General features: G+C 34.7%; 1 protein-coding gene and 3 long non-coding RNA genes across 10 annotated transcripts in view; 1 reads left to right on the top strand and 3 right to left on the bottom strand.

Moving 5' to 3' along the window:
* Positions 1-27,136, top strand: part of LOC145228631 (uncharacterized) — a 170,681-nt gene that overhangs the window by 142,079 nt on the left and 1,466 nt on the right. Inside the window, exons 5-17 of one of the 6 annotated variants that reach the window (XM_080093787.1) lie at positions 20,130-20,367; positions 20,576-20,798; positions 21,721-21,888; positions 22,206-22,379; positions 22,706-22,844; positions 23,511-23,645; positions 24,537-24,658; positions 24,790-24,845; positions 25,057-25,182; positions 25,570-25,656; positions 25,970-26,035; positions 26,722-26,987; positions 27,047-27,131. In XM_080093787.1, the coding sequence (XP_079949913.1) occupies positions 20,130-20,133 (4 nt within the window). In that variant the 3' untranslated portion in view covers positions 20,134-20,367; positions 20,576-20,798; positions 21,721-21,888; ... (8 more) ...; positions 26,722-26,987; positions 27,047-27,131. The remainder of the gene's footprint in view (positions 1-20,129; positions 20,368-20,575; positions 20,799-21,720; positions 21,889-22,205; positions 22,380-22,705; positions 22,845-23,510; positions 23,646-24,536; positions 24,659-24,789; positions 24,846-25,056; positions 25,183-25,569; positions 25,657-25,969; positions 26,036-26,721; positions 26,988-27,046; positions 27,132-27,136) is intronic. The other 5 variants (XM_080093789.1, XM_080093788.1, XM_080093791.1 and 2 more) reach the window with 5 other exon arrangements.
* On the bottom strand, positions 863-3,801 carry LOC145228747 (uncharacterized). Its single transcript, XR_013860255.1, has 2 exons — positions 3,334-3,801; positions 863-1,911 (listed from the first exon to the last, which is right to left on the bottom strand). It is a non-coding gene; the product is annotated as an uncharacterized LOC145228747 (long non-coding RNA).
* On the bottom strand, positions 3,803-5,590 carry LOC145228754 (uncharacterized). Of its 2 annotated transcripts, XR_013860264.1 has the most exons (5): positions 5,168-5,590; positions 4,414-5,102; positions 4,215-4,292; positions 4,088-4,152; positions 3,803-3,863 (listed from the first exon to the last, which is right to left on the bottom strand). It is a non-coding gene; the product is annotated as an uncharacterized LOC145228754 (long non-coding RNA). The 2 variants fall into 2 exon arrangements; XR_013860263.1 differs by having other exon boundaries at positions 4,414-5,590.
* LOC145228786 (uncharacterized) lies at positions 7,444-8,638 on the bottom strand. Its single transcript, XR_013860299.1, has 2 exons — positions 8,510-8,638; positions 7,444-8,351 (listed from the first exon to the last, which is right to left on the bottom strand). It is a non-coding gene; the product is annotated as an uncharacterized LOC145228786 (long non-coding RNA).

Below are 27,136 nucleotides of genomic sequence, written 5' to 3'. Positions count from 1 at the left end.
TTATTTCTACACACTGTATTCCATTTACATTCAAGGAAGTCAAAATGCTATGATAAGTAACATGAAGTTGAACACAATAGAGCAGTGGTTCCCAAACTTTTTCATAATTTTTCAAAACGGTCTCTTTGCCATTATTTCGAGGGCTCGCGGTCCTTAAGCCTAAATGTGTATCACATAAAAACGAAAGTTGATTGCACTATTTTAGTCAGTTATGCAAAATTTGCGCATAACAATCATCCAAAGACAGCATGTGACATCACAAGCAGGACAAAAACATTACAACTGTGCGCGAACAATTGCATTTTTGATAGTTGTCATTCAATAAAGGCAATTGTTTAGCAATGTAGACAGTCGATTCTCAATTCTACTTTGATTTAAACCTATTTAGTGGCACAAACTGACGCCAAATTAGATTATAGAATTACTTCAACCGCTTCGCGGTCCCCTCAAAATTGCCTCACGGACCTCTAAAGGACCGCGGACCCCAGTTTGGGAACCGCTGATTTACATAAACTATAAAACTTGTTACTGGTTCTCGTGAATGTATACTATTGCATGCGTTACACTGTGGAACTATACACTTATAAAAGTTTTGCCTTGTCTGCAGCTTGCCGTGTAATAAATATATGGTTTTATATTAATTATGGAACAAATCAGCTGTCTGGACATGTCTGGAATTTTGTCGTAATATCTAAAAATAATTTTCAAAAACACTTAATATCTGGAATTTTAGTGTCTTTCAGCCTAAAACCTCTCTAACATTTATAAATTTATCAGTATGAATATAAGGCTATTTGGTGATGATTTTTGCTGTTTGAAGGACAGAATCTTGTGAAAAGGCATGTTTTGTAACATATTACTATGCGTTACAGAAGCATTTATTGAAACAGCCTGGAATTTTGCTCATACACATATGAACCCTAATACAGTGTAATAAAAACCCTACAGCATAATCACAAAATATTATGGACATTCATGTAATGAGGGACTCACCGTGGCAAAAGAAATTAACAAAATTGTTTGCAAACAGAAAATATTTTGTATTGCATGAAAAATTAAAAAATTAAAAATATTAAAAATATTATAATAAAATATTATATTTGGACAAATCCATGAAGATTACAAAGCAACAAAAATAGATAAACAAAATGAAACGCTCCAATAATAGGAGCGATAAAATAAAATGGGACAGTCATAGGAATTAAATGCACACCACTACATTTTATGACAGGGCTTTAATGAACAGATCTAACACCATTAATAGTGTATAAAGCAACATAAAATTGTCATTTGAAAACAGTTTGGTATATTAAAAGCATTCGCAATATGGGCACAGAATAAAAAAAATAGCTGCATACAAAAACATGACAATGTAAAAACATAATTAAATCACAATGATTAAAAGCTCAGCAGCCAGCCCTGTGGCTAAGTAATTCAAAGAACAAAGTTGTTATAATTTGTTACTCGGACCGATAACTGCAAAAAACTGATAACCCGTTTGTGTCTATTATGTCTAATATTTACATAATAATAATACAAATGTACAATAGAAAGAAATACGTTTTGAATGTTTTTATGTTGTTCAACAATGTTTTTATGTTGTTCAACAATTGACATACATGATTTTGCAATAGTCTATCACATTAAAAAGCTAAACAAACATTACGAACAAATGTTTCCTGATCCAAAATATGTTTGCACTTGTTCCCAGTATCAGCAAAGTCAATATCAATGTTATTTCATTTTTCTGTCCCACATGAGCAGTGAAGGTTGCCCCACTGTACATCAATACAGACAGGTAAGGCTGCCGAATTCAGTTGTCAAGCTTCTTGGTTAACAAGAGGTTGATTTTGCAGAACAGCTTGTAGAGTTTTTTGCATCAAAATATATTGCTGTTGAAGATCATGTTGTCTAAAATGCAGAGGTATTGGGTTTAAAATACACACAAAGCATCAACCAATTAGACAACAAACTAGAAGGGTGGCTTAGCACATATTGCCCTTGCACATACACTATGATCTATTTTAAAACATAAATATATTTCCTATGCTTATTTTGTATTGGGTCCCATATTAGCCATCGTCTTTTATAACCTTGGTTGTTTCTGCAGGCAAAAACTCATGGGTCCCCACACATGCAAAGTTGAAATTAATGCAATTCAATAGATAACAATGAGTAAGTTTGGTATTGTGAAGACAAACACCGTGATTGGTACTGTGCATATCTAAATATGCTATATGGAGTAAAAACTATTTAAATTAAAAAACTCATTTTAGGGGGCTAGTAGGATAACTAATTGAGGTTCAACACACACAAACTCAATCAATAGTACTGCAAAATTTCAGTCCAATCTGTCAACATTTAAAATTACAACCACTAGAGGTGTTTTGAGCAACAACCGTTAACGTTTCTGACGTCAAAGGGCTGTTAACAACCCCCGAACTGTAATGGCACAATAACGATAATTGACATACTTTACAAGCTACCCAAATTTTAGCCAATTCTGACATTGTTTACAAACTCACTCCATTTAGGGGGCTAGCGGGGTAAATACTAGGGTTATCCGGAAAACAAAGTGGGATGCAGATCTACATAACTATATCTACCATCTGGATAAGTTTCAGCCACATCCATCAAGCAATTGATAGAAAAACGAGTCGGACAAACTTCGGCAGAAAATACCTATTTTAGAGGGCTAGCGGGGTAAACACTGGGGTTATCAACAAAAACAAAGTGGAATGCACATCTACATAACTACATCTACCATCTGTATAAGTTTCAGCCACATCCATTAAGCATTTGATGGCAAAACGAGTCGGACAAACTTCGGAGGGGGGGGGATCATTTTAGGGGGGTAGCGGGGTAAATACTGGGGTTATCAACAAAAACAAAGTGGGATGCACATCTGCATAACTACATCTACCATCTGTGTAAATTTCATCCAAATCCATCAAGGATTTGATGGAAAAACGAGTCGGACAAACATTGGGTAGAAGAAAAACAAAGAAAAAAAACAAAAACATTTTGAGTAAAATCAATATGTGACCAATAATAACAACAAAAGCTATTTAAATTAATAAACAATTTAATGGACAATTCACCAAAATATAAGCCTTTAAACTAGTCTTTTACAAAAGAAAAAAGTTTGTGTCGAAAACAAATTCATTTTATTGCACTAATCATGTGGTTGCATATGGTTCATTAAACCAATCATTTAACAAGAAGAGATTGAAGTGCTTGCTTAATCACACATGAAAGTTATGTGATTAACTGAATTTGAATGTGTTTGTTGGACTTCAGTAACATGCAAAAGTACCACATTAAATTTTGTACCTTGTTGATTCCCTGGTGTTGTATCTTTGAGGGAACCACTAGAGTACTTCCTTGTTGTTTTTCTTGCATAAAGATCCATCTCGTTTGGAGGTCATGTGGTATGAAATACAAAGGTAAAATTAAATTACAAATGTCTCATTATTATTCAGGTAAGCAATATAAAAAAACTTGTGACATTGGCAAGATATGTGGACAAATGGAAAACATTTTATTTGTAAACAGGGAATCACAACTAATAAATGATTGCAAGCAAAATGTGTGAAATAAATATGTATTTTTTCATTGCAAATTAACTGTGCCAAAAAACAATACTATTTTAATCACTGATGATGGCATGAGAATTTGCCGAAAAGTCTGAATAATAAGGTGTGTGCATTAAGTTTGTTAGCTTTAATACAGGTTGTGACCACTCATATACACTTAAAATCCTATGAAAACATTAAGTTTATGAATATTGCCAAAGAAGCACAGTACCTGATGGAGTTTCTCATTGACAAAGTCAGACTAAATTGATTGGATATTAACTGTGCCTAAAAACAAATACATATTTTAATCACTGATTATGGCATGAGAATCTGCCCAAAAGTCTGAATAATAAAGCATGTCACTTTTTATGTCTATTTCGGCCTTATTTTCACCATTAAATATATTTCAATGGTGTGTTAGCTCTACTGCAGGTTGTGACCACTCATATACACTTACGCTCCAAATCCTATGAAAACATTTAAGTTTATGAATATTGCTAAACAACCACCTGATGCAGTTTCTCATTGACCGATCTCCCAATGTACAGAAAGTCAGAGTGAATTGATGGAAGTTCTGAAAATTGAGCTAAAGAAGTAAAACGAGTTTACTTTGATAATGTTTATGCAAGTACTTACAACATTTTGGTCAATTATCATCAGTTGCAATATGATAAATTGTATTCCGCACCAACAAGAACAGCAAAAGCCCTATGCCTGAAACACACAAAAAGAACCAAGCCAGCAAACAGCTGCAAACTTGTGAACAAACAGTTAATTGCTAATGTACGAGTCTGTCAAAACTGTAATCTGAATACACAAATAAACTATAAAGCACCTAACACAGTCAACTCCCTACACCTGTTAACAAAAGAAATAAACCGTAAACCTGAAAAGATAAAAACAGATTAATCTAATAATATAAACATCCTAAATTCCTAAACCTGTAAAGTACAAAAAACATGTAATCTGTAAATCAGCAAATGTAAAATATACTATTAACCATCATAAACAAACACCCTAAACCTGTGAACAACAAAAAACATGTAATCTGTAAATCAGGCAAGTTAAAATAAAACGTTAACTGCAAAAAACAAACACCCTAAACCTGTAAACAACAAAAAATGCCTAAATCTGTCATAAAAACAAACTTTTATATTATCACTAAAATGTAATGACTATAATGATGATAATTAAAACCTGAAAAGATGTTTAAGATAATCCTAAAACCTCCAAAAATGTTTATTTAAAATAATGATTAAAACCTGAAATAATGTTTAATAAGATAATGTTGTAACCTGCGAAAAGTTATTCTTAACTATAAGGTAACTGATACATTCCTAAAAAACACAAAAATTCGTTAAAACCTGCAAAAAAACCAAGGCAATATATTAATAACCCAAAAATGAAAAAGTCATTAATGCACGATGACACTTACACTTTACCTTAGCAATGTAGAAATGCTCAATAACAAAGATTGAATTGAACCAAATTTGTACAACACAATAGATCAATCAAAAGCAGGTCCTGAAAGATAAAACAAAAATGTTTTGACATTTGATAGCAAAGTATTTAACACAAGTAGTACACACCTGGAATGAAGTAAATAATAGTTGAGAGCGTACAGACCGAAGTCTCAATTCTGACTTTTTACTACTTTCGGAGCACTTGACGATGGTGGTTCAGGTGGTTAGAGCGACGCATAAACAAACACAATACTGTAATGACGTTTAAAGAATCTGTCGGCTGATGTAAAAAGGCACAACACCCCCCAAGAACTGGTCTACTTAAAAAGAAATAAAGGATAGTTAAAATAAACTCAACACACATTTTTGTTGATGAAAGAGGGAAAACGCAAGCAAAATTTAAGTCACAATAATATTGATGGTAGTTGCTATTGGTTCATAACCAGCCTCAATCAAGAAGTTCAGGCATCATCAGTAGGAAAGTCTGAAAAAACGTTTGAACCACCACCGTCCCTGCACGGCCGACGTAAAAACACAATACAAGCTTGCCTTAACCCTTTGAGGGTTACTGGTACATATATGTACCACAACTTTGAAGCATCGTAGAAAATTAATTTGTTGTTCGATCGATATAATTTTCACACAACTTCTCAATTTGGATTTAATGTTTATATTTCTATGATTTTGTTGCACTTGCCACCTTCAGATCAGCTGTTTTTGTGCCTTAAAGTAGTCAGTTTTCGGTCATTCCCAAGGGCATAGTTGTTTCACTTACTGGTAAGTATACAAAAACATAAAAACAAATGACTGATAACGTTTTTTATTGTTTATGTGTTGGTTATCAATAATTACTAGTTTTAAAAAATAAAACCCAAGTAAAAATGTAAAAATTTTGGACATACATGTTATGGTACATATATGTACCACCGTCCATTTGGGGAAAAAGTCAAAATTTTCGGTTTTGTTGAAAAATGCTATTGTTTGTTTTTTAAGTCCAATTAGAACTACAAAACAGCACATTTATGGTTTTTAGTACTTTTTATTTGTATTTTAAGACATTTCAGAACAAAAGTGACTGGAACAAAAAGTTAGTTTTTCCACTGACATATAGCATTGTGGAGGAAATTTTGTTTGCTGATGTTAGCGACACTAAAGATGACCTTGCTTTAGATGCAGAAGATGTTAAGGTTCTACTAAAAGATTCTAAATTGTTGCTGCCAGTTCAATGCTTGATTGTACGGTAGCAAAAAGCAAAGTCCTAGTGATTAGAAGAGATCTGTAGCAAGTTGAACTTCAACAACAATGAAAATATGAAACAGAGAAATGATCCAATGTATGATAGGGCTTTCAAAATTAGGCCAGTACTACAACATTTTAATTCATCATTTCTATCAGTCCTATTTTCTTCTGTTGATGAACATGTGATCAAATTTCAAGGGCCACAATTCTAGTATTTGCAAGAAAAGATCTAGCAAAGTCAATACAATTGAAAAAATCAACAATAGACAAAGGTGTAAGCTTTGCACATGTCAAAAGATTCAGAGCAGAACCAACAACAAGTATGTCCAGTGTGACACATATCTTTGTTGTGCAAAGGATAGGAAATGCTTCAAACTTTATCATGAAAAATAAGTTTCTGTGCTTGATTTTGTTGTATTTTAATTTTTTGTGACCTGTTACCATTTGCTATCTATGATTTCTTCGTACAACACTAGCATTTCCTTTTCATCTCTATATTTTTGTGAAGCTAAGTTTACTGAACTGAAATCCTACACCGGTAATAACAACAACTATTGTTGAAATACCTGCACCATTATTCTACATTTACAAGTTTTCTGGCATTTTTGTATGCTGTTGACTAGGTTTTGTTTGTTGTTTTGTATTTACTAATCGAATACAACTGTTTTTAGTAAACAGAGTTTACTTACAGTGATCCTTGAATACAGTTTTTACTATAAAAATGGATTTGCACCAAAATTTTCTAAAAAAAAAATTTCAAAAAAACTCCCCCAAATGGTTGCTGGTACATATATGTACCATGCTCTAAAATAAACAAACTAAGAAATTACAAAATTTTTTTGGGGGAACTACTTTTTTTGACCCATTTTAACTAAGATTTGTTGACTGAATTAAAAAAAGCAGTGCACAAAAAAGTGTGTCCCTCAAAGGGTTAACTAACTGTCCTACATACGAACGTCGCAAAATAGCCTATAAAGGTAAAAAGTGAATCTGTCCTGTTTTACAACCACTCAAGCAGTCATTGCCCCATTATGACTAGGTGGCCTGGCCAAGTAGGTTACGGAACTGAACTAGTAATTAAGTTAATCTAAATCCACACAAAAAAACAGGCTTGACCAGCACAAGTGGAATAGGGGACATTTTTAGGCGCATTTTTTGTCTACTAGATAAGTTTACTAAAACGAACAAGTGAGTTATATCCTTGCTTGATATCTAGTACAAATTTCCTTTCAATGGAAAGAAAAGTGTAACAGAAATACAAGCAAGAACAACAAAAGCTGGTCAAAACCCAAAAACAAATCCACAATAACCCTATCTTTATAGTTAATATAGGCGCAGAAGTTTTTGTTAAAGAGTCCAGTGATGAATACAGCGTATAACAACATGAGATCACTGTTCTCTGCCCTGCGAGACCCCCCTTTCAAGGACCCAAATGAATTACGCAAAGGCAGGGATGGGAAAATTTAACAACAGTTTGCGCCCTATCAGGGTGGCTCACGGGACTTTTCTGGCGAAATGCTATGTCGGCCCCCTCAGGCTTTCGAGCCAAAGCCTTCATTGAGAGTAACTGTGTCCGGTACTCGGTCCCGCCTGCACCGCGGCCGGCGCATGCGGTGGAGGCCATGCCAAGTCGTGTTTCTATGCGCACCTTAGTTTAGCTAAAGCCATTTAGCAACGCGCCACACCTAGCTAGAAAACGATCTAAGCTAAATTCCCTAAGTGGCGCGCCAATCCCAAACGTACCCCACCTATGTTACCTAACCTAATCTTAGTTAACGAGCGCTACTCCAGCTATAACCCTAGCGCCAACTTTCTGACATAGTAGCACTCCTACAGACTTGGACCATTCTTTGACCACCGAGGAAGACTTCCTTCACGAGTCAACCTCGGCAAAGAATAGGTCACTCACCCTAGCGCCAGTTAACCTAAGTTAGGCCTATCAGTTCCGCAAACCCAGTTGACCCACGACAGACTCATATGTTTACATACAATTAAATATTTGAAGTTGAGAGATGTTGGTTGATTGACGATGAATGAATGCAAGATGGACACTTCGCAGATATACAAAAATCTGCAAACAAACACATAAATAGATGCATTTAAGATTTTTAATACCATTTTTACATTAGGTATTGAATGTTTTTATTCTTTACAAACAGTTTATTACTTTTGTTTACTTTACCTAAAGAAAACTTAAGTAAAACAAAAAACAAATTGAACAAAACTTACCACGCGTAACATCGAGCATCCAACGCAAAACAAAAACCTCATGGTGAAAAAACGTTGCGAAAACGTTTTTGGTTTTAAGCGCGCATCGTCGACGGTTGAGTTCGAATTCAAATTAGAAAATATTTTTTTACGAAAATAAACCGCCTACTACTTTTTAATGTACACCATTTTGGGCCTAATTTTTAAAGTACAAAGCATTATTTATTTGCCCTATTATGATATCACAGATAGACAATTATCTGTGCAAGTTTATTTTATTTGCGCGGCAGAATTTGGGGATTACCCGTGAAAAATCTCTTACCATTATTAACCATTGTCATTCTGCCAGAATAAAATCGAAAAAAGGAATGCGATACGAGAGAACGTCAAGGATGGTTGCGCAACGAACGTTTTGGCCAAATCAAAATATTGACAAAATACGCTAAATTTAATACGATTTTTGAAATCTTTTCGGGCCCATTATTTTTTTTTTAAATCGCAACATTGCCTTATCTTTTAGTCTATTTTAATAATCCGTTTTCGAAAAAGTGAACCCGACTCGATAATTACAGCAAAACGCAATTAACTAACACCCACTTTGGGCCAAATGCCGAAACTGACGAAATACGCTAACTTTATTACAATTTTTGAAATCTTTTCGGGCCCATTATTTCCTTTAAATTCGCCACATTGCCTCATCTTTTAGTCTATTTTAATAATCTGTTTTCAAAAAAGTGAACCCGACTCGATAATTACAGCAAAATGCAATTAACTAACACCCACTTTGGGCCAAATGCCGAAACTGACGAAATACGCTAAGTTCAATACAATTTTTGAAATCTTTTCGGGCCCATTATTTTTTTTAAATTCGCAGCTTTGCCTCATCTTTTAGTCTATTTTATTAATCCGGTTTCAAAAAAGTGAACCCGACTCGATAATTACAGCAAAATGCAATTAACTAACACCCACTTTGGGCCAAATGCCAATAGGGACGAAATACGCTAAGTTCAATACAATTTTTGAAATCTTTTCGGGCCCATTATTTTTTTTAAATTTGCAACATTGCCTCATCTTTTAGTCTATTTTAATAATCCGTTTTCAAAAAAGTGAACCCGACTCGATAATTACAGCAAAATGCAATTAACTAACACCCTCTTTGGGCCAAATGCCGAAACTGACAAAATACGCTAACTTTATTACAATTTTTGAAATATTTTCGGGCCCATTATTTTCTTTAAATTCGCACCATTGTCTCATCTTTTAGTCTATTTTAATAATCCGTTTTCAAAAAAGTGAACCCGACTCGATAATTCCAGCAAAATGCAATTAACTAACACCCACTTTGGGCCAAATGCCGAAACTGACGAAATACGCTAAGTTCAATACAATTTTTGAAATCTTTTCGGGCCCATTATTTTTTTTAAATTCGCAGCTTTGCCTCATCTTTTAGTCTATTTTAATAATCCGTTTTCAAAAAAGTGAACCCGACTCGATAATTACAGCAAAATGCAATTAACTAACACCCACTTTGGGCCAAATGCCGAAACTGACGAAATACGCTAAGTTCAATACAATTTTTGAAATCTTTTCGGGCCCATTATTTTTTTTAAATTCGCAGCTTTGCCCCATCTTTTAGTCTATTTTATTAATCCGGTTTCAAAAAAGTGAACCCGACTCGATAATTACAGCAAAATGCAATTAACTAACACCCACTTTGGGCCAAATGCCAATAGGGACGAAATACGCTAAGTTCAATACAATTTTTGAAATCTTTTCGGGCCCATTATTTTTTTTAAATTTGCAACATTGCCTTATCTTTTAGTCTATTTTATTAATCCGTTTTCAAAAAAGTGAACCCGACTCGATAATTACAGCAAAATGCAATTAACTAACACCCTCTTAGGGCCAAATGCCGAAACTGACGAAATACGCTAAGTTCAATACAATTTTTGAAATCTTTTCGGGCCCATTATTTTTTTTAAATTCGCAGCTTTGCCTCATCTTTTAGTCTATTTTATTAATCCGGTTTCAAAAAAGTGAACCCGACTCGATAATTACAGCAAAATGCAATTAACTAACACCCACTTTGGGCCAAATGCCAATAGGGACGAAATACGCTAAGTTCAATACAATTTTTGAAATCTTTTCGGGCCCATTATTTTTTTTAAATTTGCAACATTGCCTTATCTTTTAGTCTATTTTATTAATCCGTTTTCAAAAAAGTGAACCCGACTCGATAATTACAGCAAAATGCAATTAACTAACACCCTCTTAGGGCCAAATGCCGAAACTGACGAAATACGCTAAGTTCAATACAATTTTTGAAATCTTTTCGGGCCCATTATTTTTTTTAAATTCGCAGCTTTGCCTCATCTTTTAGTCTATTTTAATAATCCGTTTTCAAAAAAGTGAACCCGACTCGATAATTACAGCAAAATGCAATTAACTAACACCCTCTTTGGGCCAAATGCCGAAACTGACAAAATACGCTAACTTTATTACAATTTTTGAAATCTTTTCGGGCCCATTATTTTCTTTAAATTCGCACCATTGTCTCATCTTTTAGTCTATTTTATTAATCCGTTTTCAAAAAAGTGAACCCGACTCGATAATTACAGCAAAATGCAATTAACTAACACCCACTTTGGGCCAAATGCCGAAACTGACGAAATACGCTAAGTTCAATACAATTTTTGAAATCTTTTCGGGCCCATTATTTTTTTTAAATTCGCAACATTGCCTCTTCTTTTAGTCTATTTTATTAATCCGGTTTCAAAAAACTGAACCCGACTCGATAATTACAGCAAAATGCAATTAACTAACACCCTCTTTGGGCCAAATGCCGAAACTGACGAAATACGCTAACTTTATTACAATTTTTGAAATCTTTTCGGGCCCATTATTTTTTTAAATTCGCAGCTTTGCCTCATCTTTTAGTCTATTTTATTAATCCGGTTTCAAAAAAGTGAACCCGACTCGATAATTACAGCAAAATGCAATTAACTAACACCCTCTTTGGGCCAAATGCCGAAACTGACGAAATACGCTAACTTTATTACAATTTTTGAAATCTTTTCGGGCCCATTATTTTTTTCAAATTCGCAACATTGCCTCATCTTTTAGTCTATTTTAATAATCTGTTTTCAAAAAAGTTAACCCGACTCGATAATTACAGCAAAATGCAATTAACTAACACCCACTTTGGGCCAAATGCCGAAACTGACGAAATACGCTAAGTTCAATACAATTTTTGAAATCTTTTCGGGCCCATTATTTTTTTTAAATTCGCAGCTTTGCCTCATCTTTTAGTCTATTTTATTAATCCGTTTTCAAAAAAGTGAACCCGACTCGATAATTACAGCAAAATGCAATTAACTAACACCCACTTTGGGCTAAATGCCAATAGGGACGAAATACGCTAAGTTCAATACAATTTTTGAAATCTTTTCGGGCCCATTATTTTTTTTAAATTCGCAACATTGCCTTATCTTTTAGTCTATTTTATTAATCCGGTTTCAAAAAAGTGAACCCGACTCGATAATTACAGCAAAATGCAATTAACTAACACCCTCTTTGGGCCAAATGCCGAAACTGACGAAATACGCTAAGTTCAATACAATTTTTGAAATCTTTTAGGGCCTATTATTTTAACCCTGTTCGCCTACAATTTTTATTTTGCCGGTATTGGTTGAAAGCCACTACACCAACGTCAAGGTTCCGACAGCAGTAGTGGTTTGATTTTTTGCAGATAAAATCTTTGTTTGGACAAATTTAGTAGTTTAACCATTACAATGTACTGTTGTTTTTTGGGCTATGGTTACAATTTCCTGACCAATTATTTGTCCAAACAAAGAAAATAAAACTGCTAGCTTTCATGCAGTGCATGCACATAGCGCAACATTGTAACATGGAAATGCAGTTTTTTCATGCAATGCGATTTTTTTTCATGCAATTTTTTGATGGAATCATTTAATACGAAGATCAACATTTGTATTCGTTTTTAATATCATTGAAAAGTTTTTGTCGACATAGCCATTTCTACGTACGACATATTCTTCACCTTCATGTATATAAGCTTCCAAATTTAGTACGTGGGTTAAAAACAAGTTGACATCAGAAGGAGTATTTTCAAGCGCGGAAGAAATCAAACTTCCTGATGGCGAATATTCAGATTTCAGTTCTTTTCCCACATAAGATTCTCTAAATATTTGTTGTCCAATAATACGCTGCCGCACGCGAGAACGACAGAATTTGTGATCAACAAAGCGCACAACATTCTCAAGGCATTCTTTATTTAAACCCTTACAAAACCTAAATTCTTGATTTATGCGAATCAGTTCACTTCTGCGCTTTTCATGAAACAAACACATACGATAACACTCGGGTAAGCATTTGGCTTCATTAAACGTTTTGGAAAGAATTGTATGCAGACTGTGAGCAATATACTTGTACGTTTCTTTTGTTTCTGAGTATAGGTTTTCAAAGTCCGAAATCAGAATTAAATTGTCGTCAACTGATTGCTGTAGATCTATGTCTTTGCTGACAACAATGTCTTTCGTTGTAACAGATGACAAGTTGCAGTGACGTCGCCGTCTAACTATTACTTTAACTGACGTCGTTGGAGTTAGAGTTTTGGCAATTGCGTCAACATCTCCGCCGATTCGTTTGTAAAAAAAACAGGCAACTTCCAGTCAGAATGTTTTCTTTTTCGCATTCAAATAATGTCCGTTTTACCATTTTATCATTGAAGAGGGTTAATCCTGGTTCATCAAATCTATAGCACTCGTAATGACCAGATGCAACGTTAGATCCCATATGAACTACCACAGAAACTAACTTGTAAGGATACGTTTGCGAAAAACATTGTAAGGATAGAGTTCTATCAGGGTTTACTGAAGTACAACACTTCTTTTGCAAAAACGTCAAAACGTTGCGAACAATTTCTTTGAATGCCCTATGAATATTCTTAAATTTCTTGCCGTTTAAAATTTCTGATGCCAATAACGTGGAGATGTATCCATATTGATCAGCACGAAAATAGTTACAAAGACGAACAACTCGTGCAATATAATGATCAACAGCCTTGTCTGTTAACCAACCAAGCGTTGTATCGGAGTGGGACTTATATGCGTTTTGCGTCAAAGCTGTGTACGTAGAACCAATTGGCTTAGGACAAATAGAGCACAAATCCAGCCATGATAACGTTTGATTACATGGCATAACAAGAGCCGAATTTGCAATTGTTACTGGGTTTAAAGGAACTTTATTCCAAACGAGACCTGCTACGGGTTTACACGTTGCAACAACATCGTCATTATTGGGACAAAATATGAAAGCAGGAATAACTGGGGTGTCTGTCATTTCGGTACTGTCCTGTAACGAAGTTGCCTTATTTTGATATTTTAGCTGTTTCACGAAACCTTGTGACGAGTAAAAACTGGTCGCATTGCGTTTTCTGTTCTTAAACCTAGACACAACCATAGGCATCGAAGTTGTAAACGGAACCAATTGTGTTTTCGAGACTTTTTTAGGAGTTGTTGTAAGGTGTTGCACAGAGTCGGCGAACTGTTTTTGTAAAACCTTTATGGCGTTGAAGTATTTTACCACGAAGTCGTCAATTCGCCCTACACGCTTGCCATCAATAAAATTAACTTTCATGTCTCCGAAATGTTCTTCAATTATACCTTGAGTTTGATTGTTTACCATAATAGTTTGGTGACCAGCTTGTTGCAAAATTTCACACTTTTTGAAAAATGCTTCGTACGCATCAAGTTGTTCGCTTGAAAGATTGCCTTTTGTGTCATGCCGAGTTAAATCTCCAAGCATTAACTGCGAGGTTGCGCAAATTCTACTTAAAATAATTTCCAGTACCTTCTCTCACAACTGAGGGTTGCAATAAACATTTTCGTCGCAATTGGTATACATGTGATCCTTGCACACCTGCGAAGTATTAAAATTATCTAAGTTATTTTTGTACCTAACGTAAAACGGTGAATGACGTTCCTGCAATCTGTCGGACGACTTGCAAGCATAAAAATAATCAGTGCTATCGTCGCTGCCGTTCTTACCATTGCCATCGTCGGTGTAGTCCCGTAGCCGAAATAATTGAAGGCGTTTAAAATGTTTTTCAACCAACGCAGAGGTTTTTTTACAGTTTGTCAAAATGTAAAAACTTTCTACGACCTCATCTAGTTCAGGTAGCGTCGTGCATGAAAACATTACGTTAATACAAAACAAGTAAGTTGTAACGATTTTACGCTTATTGCTGTATTTATGGCATAAACACTTGGCAGCTTTCATGGCATGACTGTAGCAATTATGAAAGATAGTTTTGGTCAAGTCAACCTCGTCAAATCTCCCGGTCACAATTTTGAAACAGCGGTTGTAAAAGTCTAATCGCGTTTCATGCAATATCGCTTTCAATGCAGCGTTCCACATAGCCATTGACCCATCAACTACAATTAGCGATGGTTTTTTAGCACGACCACAAATTTTAGCCACGTCGAACAAAAAGTTTTTCAGCAAATGACTAATTGTATTTGCATCATGTAAACAACTGACACATGTTGTTACGGGAAGGGGAGTTCTACCTTGTGTTGGGTTTGTAATTAATAAGGTGTACACCTGAAAGTCGGAATAATTTTCAAAACGTCGCAAAATGCTTCCTGTCGAATCGTAGTACGCAATATCAAAAACACAAATTTGATTGAAAGTTTTTACCTGCGCATCGGAATACATTACGACCATTGGCGGATGAACAGAAATGTGTCTGATAAAGTATTGACTTTCCTTTTCCATTTCTAAGCGTAAAGTATTTAGGTACCACAATTTGCTTATTCGGCGACCTAGACTTCCTTCACTTTTAATATTATTCAATACAGATTGGGACGGCAGATATGTGTGCGCACCTAACCAACGTTCTTCCGGTTCCATTTGGTCGTAAAGTTCTCTGTACTCTTTAACAGCGGTCTTCGTTTGCATGCTTTGGGATTAATAAAATAGACTAAAAGATGAGGCAAAGCTGCGAATTTAAAAAAATAATGGGCCCGAAAAGATTTCAAAAATTGTAATAAAGTTAGCGTATTTCGTCCCTATTGGCATTTGGCCCAAAGTGGGTGTTAGTTAATTGCATTTTGCTCTAATTATCGAGTCGGGTTCACTTTTTTGAAAACAGATTAATAAAATAGACTAAAAGATGAGGCAAAGCTGCGAATTTAAAAAAAATAATGGGCCCGAAAAGATTTCAAAAATTGTATTGAACTTAGCGTATTTCGTCAGTTTCGGCATTTGGCCCAAAGAGGGTGTTAGTTAATTGCATTTTGCTGTAATTATCGAGTCGGGTTCACTTTTTTGAAAACGGATTAATAAAGTAGACTAAAAGATGAGGCAATGGTGCGAATTTAAAAAAATAATGGGCCCGAAAAGATTTCAAAAATTGTATCGAACTTAGCATATTTCGTCCCTATTGGCATTTGGCCCAAAGTGGGTGTTAGTTAATTGCATTTTGCTGTAATTATCGAGTCGGGTTCACTTTTTTGAAAACGGATTAATAAAATAGACTAAAAGATGAGTCAATGTTGCGAGTTTAAAGAAAATAATGGGCCCGAAAAGATTTCAAAATTTTTAATAAAGTTGGCGTATTTCGTCAGTTTCGGCATTTGGCCCAAAGAGGGTGTTAGTTAATTGCATTTTGCTGTAATTATCGAGTCGGGTTCACTTTTTTGAAACCGGATTAATAAAATAGACTAAAAGATGAGGCAAAGCTGCGAATTAAAAAAAAATAATGGGCCCGAAAAGATTTCAAAAATTGTATTGAACTTAGCGTATTTCGTCACTTTCGGCATTTGGTCCAAAGAGGGTGTTAGTTAATTGCATTTTGCTGTAATTATCGAGTCGAGTTCAGTTTTTAGAAACCGGATTAATAAAATTGACTAAAAGATGAGTCAATGTTGCGAATTTAAAGAAAATAATGGGCCCGAAAAGATTTCAAAAATTGTATCGAACTTAGCGTATTTCGTCCCTATTGGCATTTGGCCCAAAGTGGGTGTTAGTTAATTGCATTTTGCTCTAATTATCGAGTCGGGTTCATTTTTTCGAAAACGGATTGTAAAAATAGACTAAAAGATGAGGCAATGTTGCGAATTTGAAAAAAAACGATGGGCCCGAAAAGATTTCAAAAATTGTATTGAACTTAGCGTATTTCGTCAGTTTCGGCATTTGGCCCAAAGTGGGTGTTAGTTAATTGCGTTTTGCTCTAATTATCGAGTCGGCTTCACTTTTTCGAAAACGGATTAATAAAATAGACTAAAAGATAAGGCAATGTTGCGAATTTAAAAAAAATAATGGGCCCGAAAAGATTTCAAAAATTGTATTGAACTTAGCGTATTTCGTCCCTATTGGCATTTAGCCCAAAGTGGGTGTTAGTTAATTGCATTTTGCTGTAATTATCGAGTCGGGTTCACTTTTTTGAAAACGGATTAATAAAATAGACTAAAAGATGAGTCAATGTTGCGAGTTTAAAGAAAATAATGGGCCCGAAAAGATTTCAAAATTTTTAATAAAGTTGGCGTATTTCGTCAGTTTCGGCATTTGGCCCAAAGAGGGTGTTAGTTAATTGCATTTTGCTGTAATTATCGAGTCGGGTTCACTTTTTCGAAAACGGATTATTAAAATAGACTAAAAGATAAGGCAATGTGACGAATTTTAAAAAAATAATGGGCCCGAAAAGATTTCAAAAATTGTATTAAATTTAGCGTATTTTGTCAATATTTCGATTTGGCCAAAACGTTCGTTGCGCATCCATCTGTGACGTTCTCTCGTTTCGCATTCCTTTTTTCGTTTTTATTCTGGCAGAATGACAATGGTCATTATTTGCCAACAATAAAATTGAAGACGAATTAATCCGTATCGGTTCCGACTGGTTCAGTAAACTGTATTTCTGAAAACAGGTTGTGCTGTATTTGTTACTGTGTTATTGTTGTTACGGTATTTGTAGCGAAAAATGATGTGAAACAAAATTATTTATTCACCTTTTTTTGTGTATTAAATAATTGTTACTTATTTTCTTTTCCACAGCTACCCATTGAACAAAAAATAGGTTAGTTTTTACTGATCCTAATCTATATTGCAAGAACTCTACTATGTTGGATAAATCGTGGATTAAGCCAAATGTCTCTGCTCTGCACATATGGATTTAATACTTATGTGAAGCCATCTCAACTTTCTGACACTGTTTTGAGGTAAACAACTTACCATGTTAGTTTTTAACTGTTTTTAGAAAAGGTATGTTCATATTTTTCTACTTAACCTGTGTTAAAACATTAAGTTTTGACCATAAGGTCTCATCAGTACAGCTGGTGGCAAGAGATTGCCTAGTTCACTTCAGTTAAAATATTTGGTTTGTTATTTTGTTGGTCATTGGCATCTAGTTTTTTTGATATTTTGTCCCAGGGTTATGTCACGAACTTTGAAGTAGACAGGTGGTATGTTGCTGCTCAAATACCACAACTTATATATGTAGATTGGTTCTTATACATTTAAATATTTTTTAATGATAATGGGCCTGTTGACGTTATTTGGTTCATTACATACGACTTGCAGTTCATTAGGCTGAATATTTACTTTCGCAAAACTTGGATTGATGTTGCCATTTCCAATGAAAAATTGCATTTGTCACTTCAAATAAAGGGCATTCAGCAATATACATTACTTTACTTTGCATTCTACGTAATGAGTAACACAGTCTGATACTTAAATTGGATGCTAGAATGATTTTAAGCTCTAGGTAAGGGACAGTGGGCCTCAGTGTTAAAACTGCTGATGGTTTCCTAGCTTGGTAATGACAGTATTGTTAACCTGTAAACACACATATACTTTATTTTACTGTGAGCTTTTGTAACCTTCATATTGGTTTATCAAATTGTCAATTGTGACATAACAGGGCTAAAGTGAGAAATTCATTGTGCTCAAAATCTGAAATGAGTTTGTTATTGAAATTTCTCACTGAGTGCTAGTTGCTCCAGGTTCAATGCATCAAACTGTATTTGCATCAAACCAAAGTCAAATGTGACAAATTTGTCCTTTTGGGCACGCCATATATAGCTGCTATCTCATGTAGTTATCAGTATGTTTTCAAATCCTATTGTGGCCATCACAAAAATAAGGACTGCATTTTTATTGGTTCCGTTAAGATTTAATGTTTGAAAAAATGCAAAACATATAAAGGCCTACAGTCATAGGTGCCAACTTTGAAATGTTTTTAGATATATATATATATCACAAAAGCATTTTTACTACCAGGGTCTTCTGCTACTATTACAAATGAAAATGATTGCTTGTTTGTGTGCAATAATGCCACTTTGAATATCACAAAAAAAATGTTTGCTTTAAACCATTTTGCAATTGTTTAAATTCCAAAACTGCTTCAGGCTGTTTTATAATTGTAATGAATGTGAACAATTCATTGGCTGTGAGACAATCGCCGATTAAAACAATGGTGTTCGTTATGTATTGGTTTGTCAATACATTGTTAGCTGTGTATTGTACATGACAAAACGTAGTCCTATTCTCAGGTATAAGGCATACTCAAATAATGGGAGAGGCTTACCCATTAGATATTCACCCATTTGATAGGGCTATTTTCTTGTTGGTATAGAGTTGCAAGGTTTTTGGTTATTTTGTATCACAATGAAATATGTTGCATATATTTGGCGACAGCTGTAATATATATATAATGTTGGTCTACGAGGGCAGAGGGAGAATTTAGTGTTATATTCCACACCTTATCATACAAACATTTGTAAATCTCTGTCACTCATTCACATATACATCTTTTTATATGACGCAGGTTCCTCGACAAAATGTTTCATCAATGCAATTCACGCAGTGTATCCATGGAATTGCAACAACGCAATGTTTCTCCTACATGTGCAGGTATGTAGATAGAGCAGGGATGCACAACCTTTTAGCTATATATGCCCACATGCACATCACAGGTCCCTATTTCAACAAGGGCCACCAGTGGTTTTTGTGTAAATTACAGTTTTAAGGAAATGATATTTATTCCATAATATCCCATTCACTGTGCATAAAAGTACAGATTGTTGTGTAATTGCATCCACTTCTAGCAGTTTTTCACATCACTATTTACATTGTTACATGTTAAGACTGTGGATTGCTTTTAAACAACATGCATACAAACAGTCTAGCCGCTCGGTTCCTATATCTTCTAAGCATGTAATATGTATATTTTTGAGCCCCTAAAATTTGTTACTAAAGAAGCAAAAGTCACAAAGGCAATTGTATCAATACATGGTTTATTGTGTCACAGTAGTCGGTATGTACATTTTAAAAGATGCTCTGGTTGCAACAATTTTTATCCATAAGGGACAAGCTGCTGTATTGCCACATTTTGTTAAACTCTAGCTTATAGTAAAGCATTGAATTAAAGGGATTCAAAATTCATCGTGGCTTTCTAGCAAGCTTGTAAAGAACAACTGTAACTTATATTTTAATATCTGTCATAGTGTCAAATTGAATTTAGGATTTTATTTACTTTTTGTAGAAAAATATTGTAATCTTTGCTTATCTGATATTGTCTTCTTTGCCTTGTAAAATATTAACAAGTTTTATTGTTAAACAGGTAATAAACTTCCTTGTTTGGTCAGTTCTTGGATCACTGCCAACTTTTGGCATCTCTGACCCATTTGGATTACCTTCACCTGAATGTTATATAACTTGTCAATACAAAATTTAAGTTTCTTCATCACCATGTTTGCTCCGGTGCCACAAGAGATGCTTTTTATAGAGGAAGATGAGAATCTGTGGATGTTACCAAAATAACAACAATAAACAAGTCAGTGGATGGGCTGCAAAACAAGGTTAATATGGAATAATTATTTTGGGGGATGTAGAACTTAACAGTCATGAAGCTCCATGATGGTGTTCCTTAACTCCAGGTGTATCCGTTTTTTTGTAATTTAAGGTTTTTTCTTGAAACATCGAAATTTAGACTTAAAACAGTATGAGAATCTATTTTGGTGTTGTAAAACACATAGTAAATTTATCTTCAATTATGTTTAATTTTAGAATTGAGCGAAACTGAAACTACCATTGGTGTAGATTTCCAAGATGAAAGTGGTTGGTTCGCCACCTGGAAGTCCTGCTGCACAACAAACGACTCCAGCAGATAAACAGACAGACTCTGTAAACCCTGTAAGACTCTAATTGCTGTGACAAAGTGCAGCATACAAGGCAGGCTCCCTCATCAAGGTCCATATTCAACAACGGCCACCAGTGTGCCATTGTGTTTGTATGTAAATTACAGTTTTAAGGAAATAGAAGTTATGTCCCAAAACCCCATTGACTGGATCATAAAAGTACAGATTGGTGTCTAATTGCATTTATAATTTAGCTTAACCACTTGCTTCTAACAGTTTGTCACATCACTGTTTACATTGTTACATGTTTGGATTGTTTTTAAACAACATGCATACAAAGAGTATAGCAGCTAGACTTCTAATATCTTCTAAGCATGTAATATGTATGTTTTTGAGCCACTGAAATCTGTTGCTTAAGAAGCCAAAAGCCACAAAGGCAAGTGTATCAATACATGGTTTATTGCAGGGGGGTCCAACTCGAATACACCACCGTGCCAATTTGGTTTCAAAATATACTCGCGTGCCAACATTTGGTACTTTTTCCATACCATGTCCTAACGGTACGGACTAATTCCGAATATTTGGCCAATATGTAGAACCCCATTAAATGGTAAAAAACACATATTATGTCGCCAAATGCGAGTAAACTTGTCTAGCAGCTAGACTCATATTTTTCCTAAGCTTGCAATATTTATATTTTTGAGCCCCTAAAATTTGTTACTAGAGAAGCAAAAGCCACAAAGGCATTTGTATTAATACATGGTTTATTATATCAAAGTCAGCAGTATGTACATTTTAAAGATGCTCTGACTGCATAAATGTTTGTCTATTAGGACAAGCTGCTGTACTGCCACATTTTGCAAACTTTAACTTATGGTTAAGCATTAAATTGAAAGGTTAGAAATTCATCCTGGCTTTCTAGCAGGCTTGTAACAAACAATTGTAACTTTCATATCAATATCTGTCATATTAAATTTATGATTTTATTCACTTTTTGTAGAAACATCATGTAATCTTTGCTTCTCTGATAATGCCTTCTTGGCCATGTAAATATTAAGTTTCATCATTAAACAGGTGAAAAACTTCCTTATTTGGTCGGTTCTTGGCTTACTGCCCAACTTTTGGCATCCCTGACTCATTTCCAGTGCCACAGAAAAAGCTTTTTATGGAGGTAGTCGAGAATCTGTGGATGTTACCAAAATAACAACAATAAACAAATCAGTGGACGGACTGCAAAAAAAGGTTAATATTGATTAATTATTTGTGGGTTGTGAAACATAACAGTCATTAAGCTTCATGAGATTATGTTTTTCATCTGCTGGTGCATCAGGTTTTTTGAAAAGTTTCAGACAGAATATTTCCAATTTCACATGACAGATGAAAATTAAGACTTAAAACAGTAAAACGAAAACAACAAAGAGATCTGTTTAATCACAGTCCTGTAAATCTTGGTTAAAAATGTTATCGGTCTGCAAGCTCAACAAAGTTGAAAAAACAATGTATTGGAATCTATTTTGGTGTTTTATACACACATTATAATTTAATATGTTTAATTTTAGAACTTGATCGAAACTGAAACTACCATTGGAGGGATGTGTTGAGAAACTGATGGAGAGATGTGAATATTTGTTACAACTGTTTTGTTACTCTGATGGTCGACTTGGTTATCAAACACATACAGAATTTATGGGAGAAAAGTCATCAGGATGGACTCGACTGATTCTGTTGTTTAGGTGAGCATTTTTTTACATATTTAAGCTCTAAAAACTCCAATGAAGCATTTGTACCATTTAGTTTGCAAACATGAGGTATGTTTAGAATAAGGTTCAATATTCACTTTCTAAGCCTGGAACTCTACTTTTGAAGCCCAGGCATTTGTTGTGGTATTTTAGCTATAAAACATAAGTTGACTCAGCAAAAATAAGTATCTTGTGAAACACTTTTAATAGAGATAATCAGTAAAATGAAGGGCCATGTCATTTAAACCTGTTTATATCCACTTGAGTAATGTAAAAGATTGATAAAAAGGTATTTTTGCTATAATTGTTGCAATGCTTAGGTTTTCCATCTGCTTCGATCCTTTGATGCTTTGCTGGAAAAGAGTGGAGTAGATCATGAAGAGATTAATATTAAACCACAAACAACCCAATTGGCAAATTCAGAAGAAACAAAACATCTATGGACTGGTTTTTGCTGAGGTAGGATTTTCTCATTTGTGTGTGATAGGTAATAAGACAAGTAAGAGTAAAATATTTTGAGATAGGACAGCTTCCATCAAAACTGAGATAAAGATATGCCGACATGTGTTAATAAACGTAATTGTAAAACACAAACAAATTTATGTCAGGCCTTGAAGCATGTTGTTCCAATCTCTAATAAAAAATTGATTTTTATCCTGTATATGGTAGATATATAAATTCATGTGGTTGCTACATGCTTCAGTATTCTCGACAACATTTTATTCAATGATCAGCAATACATTGAAGCAGTAGTTGGTACATAAAACATCTCTCTTTAAAAACATATGGTGTTGGAAGTTTATGTGCTTTTTGTTTTTTATTCACTTAATGCTTTTGCCTCTAGTTTAACATAAGCCATTAATTTTTCTAGACTTAAAGTAATTTTCTAGACTAAAAATTACCATCAAGTAAGCAAGAGGCAATTATTGAGTAAATGTTCGAATTAATTCCAGCATTGTCATGCACAACTGCATTTTATCACCAAGCTATAAAACATACAATGACTCAGCAAAAATGAGTATTTAGTGACACAACTTAAAATATCTTGCTGCGTATACTTTGATAATTAGATTTACACTAAATATGGAGTTAAATGTTTATTTAAGTTTGTTTACATTCTTAAAGGTTTCCAAGATAGAGGAAGTGGTTGATTCGCCGCCTGGAAGTCCTGCTGCACAACAAGCGACCCCAGTAGATAAACAGACAGACTCTATAAACCCTGTAAGAGTGCAGCATACAAGGCAGGCTCCCACATCACAGGTCCCTATTTAACAACGTCCACCAGTGTGCCAATGGTTTTGTATGTAAATTACAAGTTAAAGAAATAGAATTGTCTCCCAATATTAGGGCTACCATATTTCCATCCACTAAAAGGAGGACACATTGTTCAAAAGAAGATGAAAAATACTTAAGGGCCCCTAAAAAATAAAAGCCTTGGAAATTAGGCGGTAATGAATTATAATTCGTATAAAGTTTAACGTTTATCACATTACCACACTAAAATAACCTTGCCTTTTTTCAAAAAAAAGTATATATTCACCTGTATTCTTTAAAAATTAAGCTGAAGATTAATATTTTCACTTGTGTAGTTAGTAATTCAGAAATTCTTTGAAAAGGAGGACATTTCGGTACTTTTTCTAGTCCTCGGAGGAAAACTTGGTTTTTGTTAAAATAGAGGACATGTCCTCCAAAAAGAGGACGTATGGTAGGCCTACCCAATATCCCATTCACTGGTGCATAAAAGTACAGATTGGTGTCTAATTTTTCCAAAGTTTTAGCATAACCACTTGCTTCTGACAGTTTGTCACATCACTATTTACATTGGTAACATGTTAAGACTATGGATTGTTTTTAAACAACATGCATACAAACAGTCTAGCAGCTAGGCTCCAATATCTTCTAAACTTGTAGTATGTATATTTTTAAGTCCCTGAGAAGAAGCCAAAAGCAACAAAAGGAATTGCATCTATACATGGTCTATTATATTTATATCACAGTTGCCAGTATGTACATTTTAAAAGATGCTCTGACTGCATAAACTTTTATCTTGACAGGGACAAGCTGCTGTAATGCCACATTTTGTGAAACTCTAACTTATAGTAAAGCATTGTTTTAAAACACACAATAAAATTTATCTTTAATTATGTTTAGACTTTGACGGAAACTGAAACTAGCATTGGAGGGATGTGTTGAGAAACTAAAGGAGAAGGATGGACTCGACTGATTCTGTTTTAGATGAGCAATTTTTAACATATTTTCTCACTTGCTATATTGTGGGTTTGTTATTGGTTTATGGGTTTGTTATTGGTATGTACATATATACTGTTTTATTGCATTAGGATTATGGATTTCAAACTAGCATTCATTGAGAAAAACATTAATGGATAATTACTTATTTCTTCAGAAGAAAATTTAGAAGAAACAAAATATCCATGGACTGTTTTTTTGTTTTTCTTTGAGGTAGGATTTTCTCATTTGTGTGTGATAGGTAATAAAGACAAGTAAGAGTAAAATGTTTTGAGAAATGACAGCTTCCATCAAAACTGAGATAAAGATATCGTGATCTGTGTTAGTTAATGTAATTGCAACACACAAACACATTCATGTCAGGTCTTAAGCATATTGTTGCAAACCTGTGATAAAATATTGATTCTTATCCTGTATATGGTAGATATATATTTCATGTGGTTGCTACATGCTTCAGTCTTAATATTCTGGACAACAACTTATTCAATGATCAGCAATACATTGAAGCAGTAGTTGGTGTATAAAACATTCTTCTTTGAAAACATATCATGTAGGAAGTTTATGTGCTTTTTGCTTTTTATTCACTTAACACTTTTGTCTCCAATTTACCATAAGCCACTATTTTTTTCTGCACTTGAAAGAGACGTAGCCCCATGCATCTTAAATTACTATAAAGTAGCACTTTCCATGTAAAGTTTTGTTTCGTTCAGTTGGGGCTGATTTTGGTAGAAAATTAATTAAAATTGGACTTTGTCATGCACAACTGCATTTGGTCATCAGATGACTCAGCAAAAATGTGTATTTAGTGACACAATTTAAAAATTCTCTTTCTACATATAGTTTGATAATTCTGATAATAATCACTGTAGCTAAACACCAGATATTTTTGGAGTTAATTTGGTTAATGTGTTTTTTTTAAGTTAGTTTATTTGTGTAGATTTCCAAGATGGAGGAAGTGGTTGGTTCGCCGCCTGGAAGTCCTGCTGCACAACAAGCGACCCCAGCAGATAAACAGACAGACTCTGTAAGTTTGAAGACGTTCATTGCTTTGACAAATTGCACAGTTTTGCGGAGTGACGTTTCCCCAAATTGGCTTCGCCAGTTCGAGGTAGCCAACGTGATTTAACTTTCTGTTGGCGCGGCTGATTCGCGGCATATAAACGAAATGCAAACTCGCTTTCGTCCTGCAACCGCAAATGCACTTGATTTATTCTTGGCTAAAGTTTAAAGAACACGTCATGATTCTGACGTCACCAGCTTACGATTGGTTGAAAGTCTTGGTTCGTTGTTTTAATAATTTTTTTTAAAATTATTTTACCAGTCATTTTGTTTTTTAGGCGATACAGTGAAATTGATTCGACATTTGCTAACTAAAGATTCCAGCGATCGAGCAGGCTCAAAAGGTATTTTAAAATAAAGTACAACTTGGCATTATTTATCAGGGATAGTTACCGAGCACCGCGGTTTTTGATGATCGGTACTCGACACAAAATCCTCTGAACATCGTATAATGATAAGTCTGAGTTTAGATAAAGTTATGTTTACAATCTATTAGCATATAAGTATTAATTTCTTGAAACAAGCAACCGGTATACAATGATCACATATGTGGGAGTTGTTTGTGTTTAGCATCATAACAAGTAACAGAAAATCAGCGTTAGTAACAAAATCGCTGAAGTTTATAATAGTTTAGTAATTTATTCAGCTTCAAGCAAGTTAAGTGGAGAAAATATTTGCAACACAAACGCAATTCTGTGATTTACGTTGGAAAAGCCTTTTCAAAAAGAGGCTACGTCTCAAGAAAAATGGCGTATTTTTTTTGCTTTTTCTTATGACCCCACACGCATGCCTTCCCTGCAAACAACTCGTGACCCCCTTTGGCGGCCGTGGGCCCGCTTTGAGAACCGCTGCAATAGGGAAACATGAGATGGTTTATCAAACAAAACAATTTCGGTCTTTTACATAACAATATACCTGAATGTTTGTGCCAATTTCTTACATTTTAACCAATGTTTTAATTCCAACATTGTCCAACCATAACGTGGGAAATACGTTTGTCACCTCACAAACTTATTCTCATTTTCCGAAGATATCCGGAGCAATCCGATGTTTTCCGATCTTTCCTGGCACGATTTGTTGTTCGTTCCTCAATCCGAGAGATAAAAGACATGTGCTACGTTGGTACGGAAGTCAACCACAGCACACGCGCCACTTCCGTTGCCATGACGACCGAGTTAGAAATAACGGTTCACCGTTTGTTGCTAGGACAACCGAGGAAAAAAGGAAGTTACCATGGCAACGGTGTGAGAAGCAAATCGTGCTTTGCATTTGTTTCCATGACAAAAGAGTGACAAAGTAGGTTTCAACTTTCGTAACCATGGCAACAACGTGACTCAACTTTTCTCTGTTACTAGGGCAACCGATTGAAGGTGACTCGACATCTAACTATAGTTTACATGGCGATTTCTAACTTTGCCAGCGCTACGTCATTTGTGTGCAGTAAG

Source organism: Phallusia mammillata, chromosome 5 (genome assembly GCF_965637545.1).
Source record: "Phallusia mammillata chromosome 5, kaPhaMamm4.hap1.1, whole genome shotgun sequence".
In the NCBI taxonomy this organism is placed as follows: domain Eukaryota; kingdom Metazoa; phylum Chordata; class Ascidiacea; order Phlebobranchia; family Ascidiidae; genus Phallusia; species Phallusia mammillata.
This window is presented reverse-complemented; position numbering and strand designations above follow the sequence as displayed.